General features: G+C 33.3%; 1 protein-coding gene and 1 pseudogene across 3 annotated transcripts in view; both read left to right on the forward strand.

The window, feature by feature from the left end:
- CCDC172 (coiled-coil domain containing 172) overlaps positions 1 to 21,642 on the forward strand; it is a 32,781-nt gene extending 11,139 nt beyond the window's left edge. For all 3 annotated transcript variants that reach the window (XM_016142483.2, XM_036223692.1, XM_036223693.1), the window contains 6 exons: positions 1,457 to 1,573; positions 2,742 to 2,907; positions 8,122 to 8,223; positions 8,571 to 8,673; positions 20,589 to 20,676; positions 21,494 to 21,642. In XM_016142483.2, the coding sequence (XP_015997969.2) occupies positions 1,457 to 1,573; positions 2,742 to 2,907; positions 8,122 to 8,223; positions 8,571 to 8,673; positions 20,589 to 20,676; positions 21,494 to 21,529 (612 nt within the window). In that variant the 3' untranslated portion in view covers positions 21,530 to 21,642. The remainder of the gene's footprint in view (positions 1 to 1,456; positions 1,574 to 2,741; positions 2,908 to 8,121; positions 8,224 to 8,570; positions 8,674 to 20,588; positions 20,677 to 21,493) is intronic.
- Positions 11,716 to 11,834, forward strand: LOC118604225 (annotated as a pseudogene).
- Positions 21,643 to 23,116: the final 1,474 nt, after the last annotated feature.

Genomic DNA, 23,116 nt, shown 5'->3' on the forward strand with positions numbered 1-23,116 from the left:
ATTTCAAAGAAAGGAAGTCAGAAAGTCTCTATTTTAGTCCCGGATTTACCCCTAATGAATTATATATCCTTTGTTAAGGTGTTTGACTTTTCTACAACTCATTTTATTCTCACTTATATAATAAATACTAAATAGCTCTGAAATATTTTTTATTGCAAATAAATGTGATCGAATTCATGATCATACTCTTATTTGCCATTGTCACCAATTTCTGTATTATTTTATAGATCTGGACTTATGTTTTCTAATTTGTCTTTTCAGACAGTAAAATACTAACTGCTCTCTTCCGTTTTTTCCCAATTTTAAAAGTACTTTCTGAATTCCTCTCTCTGGTCATGTAAAGTTCATGTCTTCAATCTTTCTTTATTAACGTCTGTCTAAAGATAGAGTTGGTGAGAATAGCACCGAGCACTGAAGGTGTGGGCAGATGTACTTTGATAATATATAAATGTAAGATCATATTTTGTTTTATTTTGGCTACTTTTTTTTTGAGCCATATCATTTCAAAATGGCCAACCCATTGCCTTTGGACTAGACTATTTCTAAGCTCTTTGCTATTCAGTATTTTCTGGAACAGAGATTTCACAGCCTGTCTCTCACCTTGAGGAAGTTCATAAAGACTAACATAAATCTTGCTTTCTATAATTTAAGTTGGGTTTATTTCCTTTTTCTTTTCTCTGTGGAGATGGGAATATCCTCAGACTAGAAGTGATGCTTTCTTATGAGGGCCAGTACTGAATGTAGTGGAAAGAGTGTTTCTAGTCCAGCATTATTTATAGCTTCTATATATTACAGCTTCCTGACTTTCATTTCAATATTCATGGTCTCAAGAGATGCTATTCTTCATGGCCCAAATGAAATAAGTTACATATCTAATACTAATGTTTATTATATCTTTTGCTAGTTAGAACGAAATGAGGTACTACAATAAAAAATGAGTTCTAAAAACCCATTTGAAGATTATAGTAAATTTGTGTTTTATTTAGTATAACTGCAGTCATGGGATTGAGTTTTTGCTTATGGTTTGTAGATTTTATTTTATTAGTCAAGTTTTATATATGATTTATTCATTCCTATCTTCCTTATATGAGAATAGAAACTTGTTCTTTAAAACAAGCTATCTTAAGGCAGATTTCAATGTATATAGTCAAAAACCTTTAGTACTTAAGCTAAGGAATGTGCTAGATATTGGAAAGAAAAAATAAAAAATTTCTCTGCCCTCGAGGAGCCTATTAGTCTTACTGGGGGATGAGATTATAAAAATAGTAATTATAAACCACTTATAAAATGTTATAAGGTAGTGCATATAAAGTAAGATGTTTAATGCGAATTATAATTTGTATTTTGTAGGTAATATAGAAAATGTTTTATATTATACAAATCTGTTTGTTCTGTTAACTCAGTTACCCTAAAATGTCTAATTGTTTCATTCTGATTTCTGTTTTTTCATTTAAAGGTTCAACAGTTTTCTGAAAAATCCTTCCTCTTACAGCTTATGAAAACTCATGAAAATGCTTTAGAAAGGCAGTGCAGTGAAATTACAGACCAAAGGAATATGCTTCTCCAAACCTTTGTAAGTCTCCAGCCACTTAGAAAAATCTGTTTCACTAACCATATCAAAAGTATTTAAATACACTTAGGTATACTTTTAGAAAATTATTCTTATGCATATTGGCAGATAGTTCTGTTCAGATATGGGAAAGTATTAAGTGCTATTTAAAGCCAGTTGGTAGTATAATATAGTTTGAAAGAAGTCTATTGGCAGGGATGCAATATAGAAATTATTTGCAATTGTAATAAGCATAAAAGAAATAGTGAAACTGATTTGAATTGCTCAGGCTTCTAGACATTGGTTTTAATACTTTTGAAAAGCAGAGAGGTTCACATTTCAGACATTTATGGATTTAGGTGAAAGGATAGATTTTATTTTTTTATCATACATCAGAGCCAACAGACTCAGTAGTTTCAAGTGACAGGGCCGGTTTACGAATACAACGTGTAATTAATTGACATTTCAAAGAAAATGCATTTTAAAATATATATCTAAAGTGAACAGAATCACCACCAGTGATTTATAAATGATATGGCCAGATTCCAAATGTAGCTAATGATTAGTTGACGTTTCTTAGAAAAAAATAGATAAATTTAGTAATGTTTAGATTCTAGCATTGTCAAAAAGTTTATATTCTAGCATTGTCCAGAGTTTTTAGAAATTTTTATTCCTACTGCATTTTGCTATTTTATAAAATATAAACTGTTATTTAGAACCGAATTTGAAGTGGATATATAGTTTTACCTTCATTGTATGCATTTTAATAGGTTTCCTTAGATTACCTTGTTTTTTTGTTTTTCTCTTTTTTTCCCATAAGGTAGATTTTTATTTTCAAGTTTGGTCATTTTAATTATTTTACCACTGAATTTATATTGTAATGACAAAATGGCATATATTGTTATAAGTTTAATGCACAACCACATAGATAATGATGAACGTAGGATTTCTGTATCAATAATTCTCTCAAAACATTAAGAATAAGCCTTTCATGTGAAAGTGGTTGTTGTTACTTAATACCTATAATTTTTTTTTATTGATGTTGCTGGAGGAGTAAAGCATTTTTGTAATAATACCAGAATGTGCAATATTATATTTTGATGTTCATAATTCCAAATAATAGAATTTTAAATCACTAAAAAATGTCATTGCGATTAACACCTGTATTCGATCTTCCGTTTTCATTTTTCAGGAGGCTATGAAGAAAAAAGTGACAGAGGAGGAGGAAAAATTTATTAAGGAAATTACAGATTTCAATAACGAGTATGAAATAACAAAGAAAAGAGAGCTTTTGATGAAAGAAAATGTGAAGATTGAAATTTCCGACTTAGAAAACCAGGCAAACATTTTGAAAAGGGGTATGAATACATAATATTACCTAATTTATATGACATTAAGGAAAATAATTTATTTTGAATCAATAGACTTTCCAGAAATTTAACTCTATAAATAAGAAAATTGGGCTGTTGTGTAGCCATTCTTTTACTTATATCTTACTTGCCCTAATCGACATGTATCTTTTATTTTGTTCAGTCTCTAATACCTTAGAAGTAGGTGTGACATAAGCTTTTGGTCATTCATTCAATAAACAAATACATATTTACTATCTGTTATGTGATAGGTACTGTTCTAGGACCTGGAGATATAAAACTAAAAAGTGAGAGAATCAAATATGTAAGCAGATATTTATAGTACAATATGATAGAAGCTATCCTAGGGATAAGGCTAGTGCTATAATCCTCATTATACTATCAATCCAGTTGAAACTAGGAAACAAGATTACATAGTGATGTGGGGATTATTTCATTTTAGGAACACTAGAATGCAGGTTATTGCAGTCTGTGATTAAATCTTGAATTAAGGAAGTTGCCAAGGAGAGGAGAGAGTGAATTAGAGGGATGTTTAGGAAGAATGACAAGACTTTATCACTGATTAATGTAGACAGAAATATAGAAAGTCAAGAAAGAATCACAGTTTTCAAACTTCAGAGATATTGTAGAATATGGTACTAGAAGCCTTTTCTGTACAAAAAGACAGTGTTTGGCTTCAGGTATTTTTAGTTGGAGATGTCTATGAGATAAACAGATGGCGATGCCCAGGTGGCAGGTGGAAATTTTGTTGTGAAGCTGATAAGAAAGATTGGAGCTAGAGTATTAGGTTTGGGACCAAACCCAGAGGAGTTGGTGACATCGTTCAGAGGGAACATAGACCAGAACCAAAGACCAAAGACAGAAACTAAGAAAGCATAGCATTTAAGGAAAGGAAAAAGATTAGAGTAGTCACACAAGGTAGGAGAACAGCAGAGAGTATTATTTTGAAAACTAAAAGCAAATAAACCCCCAAGTTTTCCTCAAATGAATGTGAATTAAAATAGGACATTAATTTGACAATTGGAAGATGTCGGAAGCAGTATCATAGAGTGGTCGAAGACTGGTAGTAATCGATTAAGGAACCAGAGAGAATTGAGGAAGTAGAAAATGAAAATGTAAATGATATTAAATGGAAAATGAGTTTTTCGTGGAAGCCTTTCTAAAGCATAGTTACTTCGATGCCTTTGGTAAGTGGAGAGTAATAAACACACCATTCGTATTGACTTAGAGTTATGATGAGTAACTTACTGTACTTTGCACATGGCAATTGTTATCATCACAGGTAATATTTATTAGGCTTATCCCCTATATAAATCACCATCCTAAAGTTTATAAATGCTGAAGTCAAGTTGATTGAATTTAAATCTTTGTTTCACCACTTAATAGCTATGTGATTTTGGGCAAGATGCTTAATTTTTCTTTGTCTCAGTTTCCTCATCTGTAAAGATAAGGGATGATGATAATGGGATTAACAAGGTTATTGTGAAGATTCAATGAAAGAATAGTTAAGCATATAGAATGTTGCCTGGCACATAATTAAGACCTCAAAAATATGGGGATTATATTTTTAAATTAGTCTTATTTTATAAAGATGAAGGAAATGAGGTTTTCATGGATAAATTACTTTGGGTAGAGAGTATAGGACCGAGATTCTTAACCAGAGGTGCACATCTGAGAAACTCAAGAAAATATTAAATGCTTGAATCTCATCCCAGCCTTATTGAATCAGCTGAGGATAGGGAACATATTTTTTTACGGTCCTTTAGGTGCTATTAATGTGCATGGCTATTTAATAACCATTATGTAGAACAAAGTTCAGTATAGGTCTTATCCTTAGGAGATAGTCTGAAGCTAGCTTTTTTTAAAAAGTCTTAGTTATTAAAAACAAGGAAACAGAAAAAAATAGATAAATAGTACTTCATGGAAATTAAAATGTGCATCGAAGGACACTATCAAGAGAATAAGAACACAATCCACAGAATGGAAGAAAATGTTAGCAAATCATATATTCGATAATGGATTAATATTCAGAATATATAAAGAACTCCACAAAAAAAGTTTTTTTGTAAATGAGCAAAGGACTCGAATAGACATTTCTCCAAAGAAATGGCCAATAAGTACATTAAAAGATGTTCAACGCTCACTAGTCATCAGGAAAATGGAAATCAAGACCACAAAAAGATACCACTTCACACTCAAGAGGATAGCTTTTATGAAAAGAAATTCAGTGTCTACAGCACAGTATTCACAATGTTTAGGATGCAATCCAAAATTATTCACCCTATGAAGAATCAGGAAAATGTGACCTAGTGTCAAAAGAACGTGAGATGTCAAAACCACAATAATCTAGACGTTGGGATTATCAGACAAAGGCTTTATAGCAGCTATTTTAGACTAAGCTCAGTGAGTTAAGGAAAATACACTTGTAGTATATGAAAGGATAGGTAATCTTAGTGGAGAAATAGAAAATGTAGAAAAGTCAAATGAACATTTTAGAACTGAAAAATACAATATCTGGAAGAAGAAAAGCCACTGAATAGGCTTAATGACAGAAGAGAGCTGACAGAGGAGCCAGTGAATGCGAAGATAGAGCAATAGAAATGATCCGATCCAAAGAGAAGAAAAATGAAACAAAACAGAAAAGGAACCTCAGGGACTTGTAGGACAATTTCAAAAGGTCTGCTGTGAGTGATTAGTCTCTGAAGGAGAGGAGAGAGAAGGGAGCGGAAAATGTATTTGAAGAAGTTTCGCTGTGTATAATATAGGGTTCAGTAACAAGGTGGATGTGAAGGGTTTTCAGTGGGGAAGTAGGGTTGTCCTTTTTTCATTTTTCCTTTTTGAGATGAGAGATACTTGAACATATTTAGATGCTGATGGATTGGAGCCAGTAGAGAGAAAGATTCAGAAGTGAAGTTCCCAGACAAGATAGAAAACAGTGCACAGGCAGCAGGAATGGTGGTGTTTTGAGAAGAAAACAAAAATAAAAATCAGGAAACAGCCTATGTGACCATCCACAGGGGCCTCTAAATATCTGAGTATATATTTCACTACATTTTTGTGAATATCTTCATACGGTAAAATCTATTAAAACTTCCAGGTCAAAGGGAAATATTAAGAGACTTAATGCTAGATTATGCTCCTTAAAACACTTAATTAATTTCCTTACCAACTGTATAGGAGAGTGCTTGTTTTTCTATATTACTATCTCATACCATTACCAATCTGGGAATTATCAATAACTTTAATCTTTACCACTCTGACAATTAGTAAAGATATTAATTTCATTGTTGGCTTAATTAGCATTCTTTAATTTTGCACAACATTGGATTTATTTCTCTGAATTTATTGACCTCTTTTATATCTGTTTCCGTGAACAATCTATTTACATTCTTTGTTCATTTTTTGTTGTTGTTCCTACTGATTTATAAGGGCTTTTTGTAAATTTAGGAAGTTAGCCCTGCATCATGTGTTATAAACTGTGTTCCTAGTTTACTGTTTACATTTTTACAATACTCTGTGTGTTTGTCTCTGTGTGTCTGCCGTACAGAAATTTAAAAATTTTGCAATCATTTTAATGAATCTTTTCCTTTATGGCTTCTGGATTTTCGTCGCCAGCTTAGAAGGGCTTTCTCTGTGTAACATTAATAAAAAATATTCACCCATATTTTTTCTGGTAACTTTCTGTTTCCTTTTTCTCATTTATATTTTACATCTATCCAGAATTTATTTTGATATAAAAACTTAGGGATCCAACTTTTTTCAAAAAATATTATTTAACACTAATATTTATTAATTCACCATTTTCCAACCAATTTGAAATTCTACATTTATCATTTATTAAATTTATATTTCTATGTTCTACTCTGTCTACTTTGTTTTTTAATTATTCTACTTTCAGAGTATGATTTAATACCTATCAGGGCAATACTTTTTCCTTTCTTTTGATTCTCCTGTGTTTGTTTTTCTAGATAAAATTTTTACCAAGTTCAAAATAATCTTGTATTTTAATTAGGACTGCATTAATTTTATTAATGAATTAAGAGAGAATTGATAACTTCACAGTGTTGAGTTCCTATCTAAAAACAGCATAGGTATTTCAACTATCTTTGCCTTTCTCGTTAATATTTCTCTAAGTATCACTATTGTAAATAGAATTTCAATGTATGAATTTTGGAAGCACACAAATATTCAGTCTTTAGCAGTGATGATATTGGATACCCTTTTTTATGACTGATCTTCATGGAAATACTTCTAGAGTTTTGCTATTAATCATGATGCCAGACTGAAGCTCTCTCTTCTCCCCTTTTCCTTCCTTCCATTTTCCCCTACCCTACCCCTTTTTGAGATGAATCATATATGCTTTTCCCACTTTAATCTATTAACATAGTGAATTTTATTAATAAATATCCTATTAGTAACCTTAGTTGTGGTCTCAGTCTTTTAGTGTAGTACTGAATTCCATTTGATAATATTTTCTTTAAGATTTTGTGGTCAATATTTAAAAGCAAGATTATTCTTTTTTGTGAGTGTTATGTTGACTTAACACAAAGAATGTAAAAGCTTTCTTCTTTCTCCAGCTAGAAAAATGTAAATACTAAAATTATCTGTTCCTTTAGGGTTTGAAATAATTCACCTGTGAAACTGTTTCTGGTTCAGAATAACGTAATGTCACTAAGTAAAACAAATTTTCTAATGAGATAATAAGAAAACTCTATCCTTTATAACTAAAGCATATTTAAAACGACCTTGCATAGTATTCATTATATGTTTTAAGCTTCCACTATATTGCTAGTATTGTTTCTTCTACCCAGAATGCCTTCCTTTCTTTATTCGCATGACAAGCTCTTTTATATTTTACATTTAAATGTTGACCACAAAAGGGTGTTAGTTTTTATCAAATGCTTTTTCTGTGTCTTTGAATATATTTACTTAGTGGCATTACGTTATTCTGAATTTACAATATTTAAAAGAGCAATTTAAAGTCTTACTTTGCTAATTGCATCATATCTGTCATTTCTGGGTGCTTAAACAAATCCTGGTCATTTTATTGGAAACAATTCCTAAGTGTCCCAGGGAAGCTAGTTTAGACTTAAAATTTACCATATGCTGCTTACATTTTTACTACATGAGAAAAAATAAGTGCTGACATATTTATGGAAAGCCTAAGTAATTAAAAAATGGTTTTTGTTTATTTGTTTCTAGAAATGAAGTCAATGGAACATGACAATGGCCAGTTAAATGAACTTCAAAAACAAAAGAGTGAACTAATGCAAGAATTATTTACTCTTCAGAGAAAAATTAAAGGTATTACATTTACGTGTTAGCTTATTTGCTGATAAGTATATTTATATATACATGATAGGGTCATTCATTCAAAATATATCAACCTATTGGGATATAATGCTGTTATTCGTATAAAAAAAGAATAGATAAAACAGTGACTTGATCAAAGTTGATCTGATATTTTAACGTCCTAAATTTTGTTAAGATTTTTTGTGCTTCTAATTACAGTATTAAAGTAGAAAAATACAAATCATTCGGGCATACATTTTACACGGAGCACCAGAAGTTAGAGGCTTATTCTTATGAATAAATAAAAATAACCTTTGTTTGAATTTTAAAAGATTGTAAGAATTTTCTTAATTGTTTAGTTTTTGAAGATAGAGAGAACGAAGCCATTCGTACTACAAAATACCTAGAGGCAGAAAAAATAAAAATCAGTGAAAAACCTCAAAGTGATGCTGAGTGCTTAAGGTAAGAACTGCTTATTATACTTTGGTATAAAAAATTTGATAATTTTTCAAGTTCTCAAATAGATCTCAGCATACAGCTAAATGGAAGGATTTTTAAATTCTAGATGAAGATCTTATTCTGTGTGTATTCTGAAACATGCTAATAAACAAATTACTTAACTGGCTTAGAAAGTGTTGCACATAAGTTTCATGATTCATTGAGCTGATAATACTAAAATCAATTTTATCTTTTCTTATACCCAATGGACTCAGGTATAAGAAATGTAACAGATTAAGACAGAGTATTGGTCCCACAACTGTCCTTTCTGTTATTCCTAACTTTTCTTTTAGAAATTATTGAAATTATTTTCTATCTTTCCAGATTTCAGAGGGGAAAAAAATCATATCCTATTATGTTGCCTGAAATTTGTTACTCTAGTTTTGTTTCCAAAGAATGAAAATGTATTTTCTGTATGGAACATTCAGATGCTTTATATGTATTTGGGTAATGAAAGAATGGCTCATGTTTAAAACGATATATTCACATACACAAGGAGGGGAAAAAATTTTTATTAACTTGACTCATTTATTCATAATTCAGTATTTGCTGGCTTAATTTTAAAGAAGTTTCCGTGCTTTCTAGGCTTAATATAACAAAAGGAACCTCACTATTGAATCTGTGAAGAAGCAAATGAAGCCTTTCACATAAGTCATATAGGAAATATGTCCACTAGAGCTGAACAAATGCCTCATATTAGCAGTGTATTGCTTTAGGCCGTAATTTTAGTAGATTGTGAGAAAATACTTGCAATTTAATTTTATGTTAAGTTTTGTAAGCATGAAATATCAGTCTCTTGGGTGGTATGTGTGATGCAGAATGAGTTTCTGTAATGACAGTCTGCTCATTAATTTTTTATACTTTTAAAAATGGTAATGCCCACTAGAATCATTATTGTTAGTAGTGTTAGGGCTCCCAATATGAACTCCAGTGTTGTGGATTTATCACTCAGTCATAAAAATTTGCCCTGGATTAAAATTAAACACACAAAGTCTGTTAGTGCTTTCTCCTTCACTGATGGTGACAGGAAATTTGTATAGAAACGTTAGCCCATATACCTAGTCCATTCTTTGGATTTTAGCAGTCATTAAATGAAATGCCAATATTTATCACTTCCCGCTTTAAATTCTTTGGTATGTGTGCTTTAGTTTCCACACTGGTATGTTCTACAGAAGTTATCTCAAGTATGAAGAGCAGAGTCAAAGTATTGAGTGTAAAAATTTTAGAAAAGAACCATCAGTCTTATAATTAGTGCAATGACAAGAAGCTAGTGATGGCAAGAAATGATATGACACTTATTCCAGTTTATCATGAATGTCAAAATTAATTTTTTCCCCCTAAATTTTGGTAGAGTGGTCTTTTTCTATATATACTGAAATCTGTAATAGTTGCCTGTTTCTAAGTTTAGCTGCTGCCAGTGTGGATGCTATTTTTATAGGAGGGTTTCTCAGACTTGGCACTGCTGACATTTGGGGCCAGGTTATTTTTTGTGGTGGCGGGGGCGGGGGGCGCTGTCCTAGGCACTGTAAGACCTTTAGCAGCATCTCTGGCTTCTACCCACTAGCTGCGACAACTGAAAATGTCCCCTAGACACAGGGGTGTGGGAAAAACCATCCCCAGTTGACAACCAGCTTTATTTTAAGGTTATTGTAATTATACTGTTATTAAACTTTAGTAAGAAAGCAATTACAAAAAACAATTTTAGTTCATCTCAATGAGTTTATTGTTTCTACTCTAAATAATTAGAAATTTTTGATACATATTTTGCTTTATTACTGAATTCTTTTATAATTATTACGTGTTTTTTTTTTTTTAAAGTTAATTTGCCGTGTTCAGGTTATTTGTTGAACTCTAGCTGGATGCCATGCATTAGGGTAGAAAACACTACTTTACATCACAATGGTTTAGTGGTCTCTGCTTTAGGTAATTCTTTCTATTTATAAATACCAAGATGTCTATTTATTAAAATATTCTGTATTGAAGAGTGTGGGATCATTAATTAACCCTTGTTAAGGCAGCTAACTTGTAGAATGTTGCTATGAATAACTTAAGCCGGAGGTTGGGTTAATTCCTAAGAAGCATTCTGGAGACTCGTAAAACCATGCCTCAGCTAGTTTTTTTCATCTAGTCCGGGGAGGGCAGAAATGATAAAGCACAGGATCTTGAGAGGAAGTAAGCATAGAGGTTAAAATTACAAATCCTTTTGAATCCCAGCTCTGCTATGTATTAGGTTAGTGACCTTGGAGAAGCAATTTAGCTTGTCTGTGCCTCAGTCTCCACAGCTAAATAATGAAGTAAATAATAGCCCCTGCCTCACAAAATTATAGTAAAAAATAAATGACTTAATTTATATCAATCCCTTAGAACAGGTCTTAGCACACAGTAAATGCTCTGTAATTGCTAGACATGATTATATAACTCCTTATGATTTCATTTTTATTTCATACTGTCCATGAAGATTTCAAGCCTTTCAGGCTTCTTTCTCATTGTTTTTCTCTGCTTATCCTTTAAATGCAGAGGCTTCCTGAAGATTAGTCATTGATTGCCGTCTTTGTACTTTGTACTTCTTATTTTGGGCAATTACACCTGGTCTAATGGTATTACTTATCTGTAGATAATTTCCAAATTTTTGTCCCTAATCCCTCTTTCCTAAGCTTTAGTCCTAAATTCCCAACAGTCTAATACAAATGTAGATATATATCTGTACTTATGCTGCCCTAACTAAACAAATAACAAAAACAAAAAAATTGTCAGAAATCGAAGGGCCTTCGTAATCTGCCTATCCTCTGTCTCCCTGCGTTTTTATCACACGCCTTGTACTCCAAGTACATCCGAATACTATTTGTGGAATTTCGAATATGCCACAGGCCTTCACACCTCTGTACCCTCTATTTCTTCACTGTCAGCTAAAATCCAACTTAGTTGTTACGGCCCAGCTCACATGTTGTCTTTTCTGGGTATTGCTTAAATCCAAAACGTAGCAGGCATTTTTTTTTTTTTTTTTTTGTCTACCACCATGCTACCCTGAATATGCCCAATCCCGACTGATCTCGGAAGCTAAGCAGGGTTGCACCTGGTTAGTACTTGGATGGGAGACCACCTAGAAAGACCAGGTGCTGTAAGCATTAAAAAAAAAAAAAAAAAAAAAAAAAAGTAGCAGACATTTTTGACATGTTCACAAATCACATCATTCTTACCCTACCCCAACCTATCAATAAATTATGTTGCTTTTACCTTCAAAATATTTCTTGAATCCTTCTACTTCTCTGTCTCCATTGCTAACATCCTAGTTCTAGGTACCACCCTCTCTTGCCTGGATCACAGTAGCAATCTCTCTCTACTCATTCACTCTTGACCCTCCAATCCACTGTAAATCATCCTCCCCATTATTAAAATCATTCAGTGGCTTCATAATGAATATCATAAAACCTGAAGTCCTTAGCGTGGCCTACATGCCTGTCACAATATGACCTCTGACCTCATCCCTGATAACTATTTTCATCCATCGGCCCCATCGTCACCTCTCACTCTGCCCCCTCGAGAACGCCAAGCTTCCTTCCTGCTAAGGATCTCTGCCCATGCCTTTCCTTCCCTTAAAATGATCTGTTCACCACTCTGCCTGCCTGGCTCCTACTTGGTGGGACACACACCATCCTTTAGGTTTCGGTTGAAACGTCTCCTCAGAGAGGTCCTCTCTTATCCTATGATCCAAATTGTGTAACCTCTGTTGTTTTTCCTTCCCTATTTTTTCCTTTGTAGCACAGATTCCATTTTTTAATTACATATTTATGTGCTTTATTTGGTTAATTTCTGTCTCCACTGCGTGCTCAGTAAGAGGAGGGATTTTGTCTGCTTTGTCTACCATTATATACTAATGGTTTGATATTTCGGTACAGAGGTTGGACTGTGGTATGCATTGAGTAAAGAAATGGAGAAATAAGTGAACAAACTAAATTATGAAAGCTTTTCTCTGCTATTCCTTTCTCTGCGTTCATAGAGAATATGCTTATAATTCCATTTTATCACTAATCATGTTCTGCCGTAGTTACGTGTATCAGCCTATCGCACCGGACTGGCAACTCCTTCCACTTCTCGTTCATTTTTCTATCAGTCTGTGCATCTAGCACAGTCAAGGACAAGGAGTGTTCAGAACATTTGTTCCAACGATTGAGTCTACATATAATTTTATTTTCACTACAAAGGAGATAAAAGGTTCTTTATATATTTTCAGCGTTTTTTTGCAAAAACATGGTGTATTCTACCCACCAGGATAGCTCCCATAGAATTCTTTCTTCTGATTTTTTTCCATGTGGAAAAGCTTTACCAGTTTAACCCTCCTAGTCTCCCCCACCTCCCAGCACCTCTCCCTTTCTTATTCTAAGGTAGGGATGAGTGTGACTCAGTCCGATTGGTAAGTTTGGAAGGGTGAACTGGAACCTAGCCCCTTCCTTTTCCCTATCTCTTTGGAGGTGGCTTGCCTTAGAGAGCCTCTGTTCCACTCTGCTCCTCCGTTCCTTAAGTCTTACAGTGGTACAACTCCATGAGAGAAAGCTTGTGGCATCCTATTTTACCTTTAATGGTGTGAATTTGGTTAGTCTAATTCTGGGGTTCAACATTAGTAAGTCCTTTCCTTGCAGATATAAACCACATTCCCCAGCATCCGATATATTAGTAGTATTTATGACATTTTGGCCTTCCATCTGCCTTCGTTATTTCTCTTTGGGAAGAATTCAGGGAGGATAGAAAAATGTTATATACTGGACTCACAACACATTATTTTTATTATTATCAAACAACAGGGTCACTAAGATAAAGTTCTAGATCATGACTTTTTATTTACTCCAAATAATAAACATATGGGACAACTTGAAAAATTTTAGTCTTTTTCTTACAAATTTCTTTCTAGAATAATTTTACATTTTTTATAACCAATATTTGTGCTTGTTTAATGCAACAGGAAGTTTGTTACAGAAACAAAACTGCAAAGTCAACTGCATGAGATTTTTGCTCCTGAATGTTTGAAGATAGTGTAGTTTTGTGAAGAGCATATTTGCAATGGAAACTGCACAAAAGATAATATACACCTGCTATCGAGAGACACTAAATGCATTTCTATGAAGTAGTAAATCAATGCGGCTGCCTCTTCAGTGAAAAAGTCATCCATTTAAGTTGGTCATAGAGGTCACATTCATGGTCCTAGATTTATAAGAAGGCATAAACACCTGATAATATTAAAGTACTTTCAACCTCTTGATATACAGATAAAAATGTATATTTACACATATATTTTTTTTACTTTACCAAATATGTATAGATATTTTTAAATTTTGAAAGTAGGTTATATTGATTGAATAAAAAATTCAAACACTACAAAAATGGAAAACATCAAAGCCTCCTCTCTCATTGCCTCATTCCAGAAACCTTCAGTGTGTATGTTTAGCAAAAAATGGGATCACACTTACTGGTCTGTAATTTGCCTTATTGCTTAGCAAAATATCATAGCCATTTCCCATGTTAGTTTGTATTGATGCACTTCGTTCTTTTAATGCCGGTGTATGAAAATGTCATATTTACGTTACTTTCTCCCATTGATAGATATATAAGAGTTTCTAAATACATATTTTCATAAATGTATCCTTAAACACTGTGGTAGTGTTTCTGAAACATTATTTAGAATAAGCATCATTTAGCAGAGTAATAGAATTATATTCAGGCTACACTAAGAAAATATTGCATTTTTACTTTGCAGTACTCTGTTATCAACAAGAATGAACTCAAGGTGGACAAGCGTAACAAGATAACAGTTTTAAAATTTCTGGAAAATACTAGTCAAAATAATTCTATATCTGTAACTAACTCATTTTTAAACTCTTTTTAATATTTATAAAATAGGAAAATCCCCATTTAATTCTAGGATCATTCTTAGCTATGTATTTTGTTGACTATTTCTGTTGACTGCATCTTTTCTGGTAAAACTTCATCATTTATTCACTAAGAGAAGTGTCTCCACAGCATTGATTATGTAGCCTTCAAAATAATAGCGATCCTCTGTTTAATGAATTCTTGGCATGTGCTATAGTTATTAAAGCTTCTAAGTAAATACAAAGCAAATTTTGATGATAGAATCAGTCAATTATTTTAAAAGTTATATTCTGATGTAAATGTGCCTAATTGTAATATCCCTAAACTTGGAAATAGTTTTGCTTATTGTATGAGCCATATATAATATTAAAGTACCCATTTTCAAAATTCATTAATATCATTTATATTATAATATTTAAATTTTATATATATATATATATATATTTACCTTTATAAAAGACCCTCTTTGGTATAGGAATGGGGAAGAGGATAGATAATACGTGGTGAAAGGAGATGCCTGATCTAACCAACCCAGGGTGCCGGGTAACAGCTGATGGTAGAACCTTTTTCCGCCTTCTTCTCAGCAGATCTCTCTGGATCCGTCTCACATACCTGTGCAGGTTCTTACTGGTTTGCTGGTGGCCAGGACTGAGGGAAAGCATAATTAGAAAATTGAAATTCTGCTTTCATACATTCAAGTTTCAAGCCTACTTTCAGAAATAAAATGTATATGAAAGAAGATGCCCTATATAACTTTCACAATCGTCTTTTGTGCTTAACTGGCACTAAAATAATTTCATATGTATTAATATAGAGAAATAATAAGAAAGTTGAGCCATAAAAAAAACTAGCGAAAAGTAGAAAGGACTACTTATTAAACCTCTGGTGTGATTAAGAAAACCAAAAAGGGTAAGATTAACAGACTTCTTAACATGTATGAAATTTTTCCTTTTTTCTACTTAAATAGTACTTGTGCACAGTTCTCTTTCTCAACAGGGTATTCTTTAGGTTAAGGCTTTTCAGTTACGCTTTTCTATGACACTTAGAGGTAACTGAAAAAAAATTGGAATGATGCAGGAAATCATAAGAATACATGGAACATAAGTTTTGGTAAACTGGCAATGTTGGCCCATCCTCATCATTGAGAGAAAGGCGTCAATAACCAATGCAAACTGCCCTTAGTTATTATGCAGTCAGTGAAGGAAATCCTTCTTGACTCCTGTAAGCAATCAGTCTATGCACTGAGGCATAAGATCTGCTTACGATTATATAGCTCGAGCTAGCCGCAAATGTATTAATATTCATACTATTATCATCTAGCCTCTTTTAAAGCTAGCAACAGCGATCTTTAAGTGCAAAACTAAATTCTGTGGCTTGATTGTATGCTGAATAGTGAAGTACTTCCTATAATTTGCTCTAAACACCCTCCTTAATTTCAATAGTCTCTCGTTCTTATCATTAGCTAACTAAAAGCAAAAGCGGTCACCACTCAATTCTGATGGACAGGAAAGATTTTACAGAACCTGTAGTCCATTTGAACTGAAAAGGGGGAGCGGCAGATATTGGTAGTGTAGTGGGAATAAAGGTCTCCACCATTTTATTTGAAAAGACAAATATATTAAAATGAAGCCTTATGTACATTGCATAGCAACATCCATGGTGCGTTCTAACTCTCCATTTAACCTTCCAGTTACTTTTTAAAAATATTTATTACAAAGGTTTTATGCTTGTGTAAATGTCTAATGCTCAAAATTAATAATTTGTTCTATCTTTCCTTCTTGAGCATTCCTTCAGAATTCCTATTTACCATTAAATTCCTCAAAGCTCAGAACACAATGAACTTCACATTTATAAGGTATCGTTTCCTCATCCATTGCTATAACTACTGTATTTTCCATCTCTAACTATTTGTAACTTTGAAAGTAAAATAATACAGTGAGGACCTGTGAACTAAACTAGAACAGTACCAATAATTTGCATTAGCCATGGACAACTCCTTTATCCCACACTCCCTTCCTTACTTAAGATGTAATTGCCGTCCTAAATTGTGTTATTGTGTTTCATTCTTGTGTGTGTGTGTGTGTGTGTGTGTCTGCGCACACGTTGTACTATCTTTATCAGGTTTAGATATCATTATACTTGCTTCAGAAAAGAAGTCAACTGTTTTTCTTATTTTTATACTCTGGTCCAGTTTGTGTAGTATCGGGATTATTTGGTCTCTAAAAGTGATTTTGCTGTCTATTGATAATATTTTTCTTTGAAAACTTTTTCCATTTCAGCTATAGTTTTTGGGTGAGAAATAGAACTTGGAAGGGCTGCAACCTTTAAAGACAAGGATAAAGCAAGAGATGAAAATTAAGGGCCCTGGAGAAACAAACAAAAGTCATAAAATCAAAAACACATCAATCCTTTCACACTCAAAGTAAAATGCCATTGATTAAAAACAAAACAAACAAAAAAGAGTCTTTCAATTCCACAAAAGCCCGTGTTCTCAGCCATGAGGCCTCAGACCTGCTGTGTGCGCTCGCACGTGGTGGAGCTCGCCCTTTGTGCGAGCCCGTGTTGCGTCACCCTGCCTTCCCGTCCCTTCCTCCTCTCTTCCGTTCGTTGCTGCTTCACTCTCTGCGTTTGTGTAGACTTCAGAGCTGGTTCTGCTGGATTTAGATGTTTATTTTCCTATTTAAAAGTAATTTCAAATTTGTAATATCCTCGGTTTATTAGTTGGCTTGTAAGTATGGTCTGTGGGTGGCATTGTTTGGTCTTCTTATTAAGTGATTGTTTTTGTTCAGGTGGTTGTCATTCTGTAGGAGCCTGGATTTCTGTCATTGTCTTTTTTTAAAGGCAGGCTTATTAAAATATAACTTACATACAGTCAAATTCACCCTTTGTAATATGTAGTTCTATTTGTTTGGCAAACATTCAGTTATATAACCACCACCATAATCAAAACAGAATAATACTTCCATCACCCAAAATGTTCCCACTTGCCCTTTTATAATCAAGGACCACAGCCCACTTCTGGCCCCTGACCTATTTTCTTTTCCTAGTTTTGTCTTTTCCAGTATGTCATATAAGTGAAGTGATATGCTATGTAGCCTCTTACCTCACTTCTCTTATTTAGCATAATGCATTCGAGATTCATTCATCCCCTTCTAACATCCATACTGTTAGAGAGGATGGCAGAGAATTTTTCAAAAATAATGAAATACTTTGAAGCGCAGATACAAGAAGCTCAGAGAACTCCAAGCAGCATTTAAAAAAAAAAAAAAAAAAAGCAAACATCTTTACACATTATTGTCAAACCTCTTAAAAACACTGATAAAGGGAAAATCATGAAGGAAGGCGGAAAAAAAGACATAGACTCATTACATACAAAGGTACGAATTACAGTTGACTTCTCATCAGAAATCATGAAGAACAGAAGACAAAGCAATGGTATCTTAAAAGATCGAAAGTGAGAGCTGTCAACTCAATTCTCAATGAAAATATGCTTCTTAAATTAAAATATATTCAGATATTTTTAGCAAATATAGTGTATAGAACTCCTTGAGGACAGACTACCTTACTAAAGAGGACTATAATAAGTTTTTCAGAAAGAAAAAAATATAATACCAGATAGAAACTTGGAGCTACCCCAAGAAAAAAAGCTTCAGAAATGGTTAAAATGAAAGTAAATATTAAAAGTCTTTTTTTTAAATTTTTAACTGTTCTAAAAAATAAATGACTAAAGCAAAAATACTAGCAATATATCTTATGTTTATAGTAAATGGAACAGAAAAATATGCGATGACAATGAGAACAAAAAACAGCAGGGAGTAACTGGCAACCCTTATAAAATCCTCATACTGGAAGTATGGTTATATAATGTTATTTGAGAGCGCATAGTAATAAATGGAAGGTGTAGATTGTAAACATGGTGCAAACATTATAAAATTTAAAAAATTTAAAAATTAACTGATGAGTAGATAAAATACAATCATAAAAAAAAATCAGTCAATATAAAAGGCAGAAAGGTAAAAAAGAATAAAGAACAGATGGAACAATTAGAAAACAAATTTTTAATCCAGCCAAATAATTATGTTATTGTAAATGACAGAGATCATATTAGATATAAGAATAAGGCATGACTATATGTTCTACAAGAAACTCCCTTTAAAAATAGAGACAGAGGTTAAAAGTAAAAAAAAAAAAAAAAACCCAAAAAACAAAATGATAACCTGTGCCAGCAGCGTCTGAGAATTCTAGTTTCTCATATCTTTGTCAGCACTTGGTATTGCCTGTTTTTCATTTTAGCTATTCTGGCAGGTATGTGGTGGCAAAACATGGTGCTTTTCTTTTGTATTTTTTTGTGATGACTAATGAAGTTGAGCACCTTTTTATATTTTTATTAGCCATTAGTTATCTTCTTTTGTGAATAATCTGGTTAATTTGTGTGCACCCGTTTTCTATTGTGTTGTCCTTTTCTTATTGACTCGTAATTCTTTATATATTATGGGTATAATCTGTTGCTTATTTTCTCCGCTCACCCTTACTTATAGTGGTTTGCTTTCTTGGGTACTTGGTGATCTCTGTAAACTCATTGCTTGCTCTTAGTCTGTGGGAGGCCTATGAGCCTAAATAATGTTAAACTTGCCTTCATAGAGGATTTTCTTTTGCTTCTGCTGGTATATGGTGAATGCCACTGGCCTAGGACCCTGTCAGCCTCCCCTTAAGGGTATCTGCTCAGCAAAGGGTCAAGTCGATCTCTGCTTTTCAGCTTGTGGCTGGTCCTACTTGCTCAGGCTTATGAGAGCAGTGTTGCTCTCAGTATCTGCCCTCAGGGCAGCCTCGCCCTCCTAGCTGCCCAGGCTCAGGTCCTACCTCTCTACTTCTCCCGCCACAGTCATAGATTTGCTTATGTTTTTTCCTTTTTGGAAGGAATGTTAGTTGTAATGCTAGAAATGGAAGCCTGTTTCTTCACTATTTTCCACATTAAAAATGGAAATAAAGGTTGCTTCCATATCTTAGCTGTTGTAAATCGTGCTGCCATGAATATTGGAGTGCATAGATCTTTATGAATTATTGTTTTGGTTTACTCTGGTGAGTGAAATAAGTCAGACAGAGAATGGTAAATGCCATATGATTTCACTTACATGTAGAATCTAAGGAACAAAAAGAACAAACTAATCAAAAACAGACTCAAATATAGTGGACAATTTGGTGACAGACAGAGGAGGGGTTGAGGGGCCGGGAGAATGAGGTTAAGAGTTAAAGAAGTACAAATTAGTAGTCGATGGTCGGTCACGGGGATGGGGAGCACCCAGAGGGAGTGAGTGCAGTTAGCATTAATATGATGGCTAGGTGGAGGGCTAGGGGAGGGAGGGAGCAGTTGGGGGGATCGTTTTATGAGCTATATAGATGTCTAACCAATGCAATGTATACTTGAAACTAATTTAAATAAATAAAATTTTAAAAATCAGACATAAAATAGATTTTGGTAAAAATTAATTTCATAATATTTAAAAGATTAAAGATTTAATTGGGGAAAACATTAATATTACTTTATTATTCTCAAATGTATTTTAATAATATATATATACTATAAAATTAATGTTTAACTTTAGAGCAAGAAGAAATCTCAGTGGTCACTTTTTTTCTGTACTTAAAATTCTCAGGTAAGGTTCAGAGAGGCTAGATGATTTAGGCAAGGTTATTCAGCTTGTTGGTGACCAGGACTGAAATAGAGGTCTTCAGACATTACTATAGTTTTCCCCACTGAACCACACTTTTTTCTCTTTAATTACCCTAATTTATTAAGTGTCTGTTATTATTCAGTCTATCTTATTTTCTTTATGGGAGTATCTTTTCTAAAATTTTATGTAGTCCTTACAGAACTGTCGAGACTTAAAATTTCTTTTCAAATTTTTTATTTCTAACTTGAAATTCTAATGATAGAGCTGCAAACCTGCCACCATCCAAATGAAAGAAATGGTAAAAGTTTATTGCTGAGCTAATAGGGAATTTTTCATTTAAAACAGACTTAAAAAAGAATTAGAACTTTATAAGGAAGATGACATGCAAAGTGTTCATGAAGCTCTCCAAGCAGAAATCGAATTTTTGGAGTTGGTAAGCCATCATTGATTCTCTGACTTCTGATCACCATTATTTACCCACTAGTAAGAATGGTTTTATTGGCATACATGTCAATGAACTAGTGTTTTGCCATTCACAGGGATTTATACGAGATACAAAAAAAAGCAGCAATGAACAAAACTAAGGTCAGCATATAAATCTGTGAAGCGCTTTGAGTTTCTGGAGAGCTAGGTGCAACATAAAGCAAGTTACACTCAAAGAGAATATGTACAGGTTTAAACCAAGTTTACAAAAATTCAGACCTGATCCCACAACATTCCCTTGACTAAAACTGCTATTAGAGGATTAATGCACTAAAGGAATTTACTATGATAATGCTAAAAGCTTTTCGTTTTTGATAGGCATAAATTATACTTTATTATGTTTGAACCTAAAACTTTCTTATTACAGATTTTTATGATCTCGAAAACATTGGATTTAATTATTGGAAACTTATTTTCAAATTGTGTGGAAGCACTTTAAATTGCTTTTAACCTCTTACTTTTGTTGTTTACAAAATGAACACAATATATGCCATGCTCTATTTTAATGGGAGACATGGATAGCTAGCTTTAAAGTAATGTAAAATATAGTTTTAACTTAACATGTTATGTTTTATTTCATGTTCATTTTTTTTGTAAACATTTTCTTGTTTAAAAATGTTCCAGGATTTACATTTTTTAATAAAAACTTAAAAAATAAAATTTAGAAATGACCAGTTATTGCTGTGTTAAATTTGCATAAATTTTATGAAATTCCTTTATTAAGAAATTTCTTTTCTTTATGAATAATTATTATGTTTTCTTTTCAGACATTGGCACAGAAAGATCTTCAGGAAAACAAATAAATTATAGAGAATTGATCAGCTATCTGAGATTTGATCAAAGCATCTTAGAATCAAATATTTGTGACAGATACATGAATGATACCGATTACAGTCGAGTCTTGTAGAAAATATGAGGTCCAGAATGTTCAAAGTTGCTGTCTAGAATTGGTACGTTAGCACTTTCAAAAAAATAAAGTTTTGTCTTGTTTCTTACTGAAACGTTAAGGGTTCTTGTGTGGTCTGCTTTTGTTTCTGAAGGAAGGAAAAAGAGTTGTAGATACCGTTCTCAGGCTTCCTGTGGCCCCGGAGCCTCACGCTGACCTGTACTTTCTGATGCTGTTCATTCTTTGTTGCAGCTTACCTCAGGTCCAGTCAAACACGTGTAGGAAGAGACACTCAGATTGCTGACCCAGTTTTGTTGGTGCCATTTCCACCAACAAGGTGCTCGCTTTCATTTTAATCCTCCTCTAATCATAAGATGTCTGTTGACAGAGGTCCTCTGAGGTCTTTTATCTGCAAAAGCCAGTTTTCTCCCCGTTGCTCTAAGGCGTCTATGGAATTAAGTCTGAGACACTGGCAGCCGTGTCCCTGCAGTTTGTGCCTGCGGTTTCCTTCCCAATGCCAGCACTGGTTAGAGCAAAAGAAGCATCCACTTGGGGGGGAACGTAATCTCCTTACGGCCATCAGGGTTCATGTTCACTGCTAGCCTGAAACATCGCAGCTGAAAACCGTGTGCTTATATTTGGATCCAACACGACGCTGCCACCAGGTCTCTAAGGTCATGTATCTTTCTGCTGTTAGAGCCCTGACTCGGAAGACAGTTATACGTTCACTAGTTTCTGAAAGAGCAGATTTAAACTGTCCAACAGGCCTTAGATGGGGTCGTAGAACAAAACCTATTTGGATATAGATTTCCAAGTACAGAGTACAAATGTGAGAATCTTGTTTTCTTTTGTGGCTGTCGCTGAATTAGTTTGACGTCATATGTGAGACACTTACGAATGCCTTTATCTGCTGATGTTAAGGTCCTGAGCCCTGGTTGAGTTTCAGAGCAGACCTTACTGTGGCATAGCTTTTCTGTATATGTTACTTTATACCTTTATTTCTTAAAAATTAGCAAAGTTAAAACTCTCCTTTGAGATGTGCAGTAATTGCCATCTGTTTAAATAATTTGCATTTTCAGAAGTCATTTCTATTTTGATTCTTTAAATATTTAATAGTAAATTATTTTTGCTTAAAAAGAAAAAAAAATAAAAGCTACCAGGGAATTGCAGTTTATTTTATATGCAAATATAGAGTGGGGAATAGTTATTGGGATTAGCCATGACTTCAGTTCTTATTTTAATCCATTTATTTACCCACATTCTAAGTTCTGAGTCTTGTGGATATCTATTATTAAATGTATATCATATTATTAATATGTAAATTGAGTTTACGCATAAAGCCTTTTTCACTTAACAGTAATTTTTGTTATTGGTTTTGTAGCTAAAATATTAATGTGAACTAGAGATCTGCCACTTATTTCCAAAACTAACACACAATGGCATATATGCAGAATAAACTCTTACTGATAAACTGTCTTTGTGTGTGTGTCATATAGACTATATT

The sequence above is a fragment of the Rousettus aegyptiacus genome, unplaced genomic scaffold (assembly GCF_014176215.1).
Source record: "Rousettus aegyptiacus isolate mRouAeg1 unplaced genomic scaffold, mRouAeg1.p scaffold_m13_p_6, whole genome shotgun sequence".
NCBI classification, from domain to species: Eukaryota; Metazoa; Chordata; class Mammalia; order Chiroptera; family Pteropodidae; genus Rousettus; species Rousettus aegyptiacus.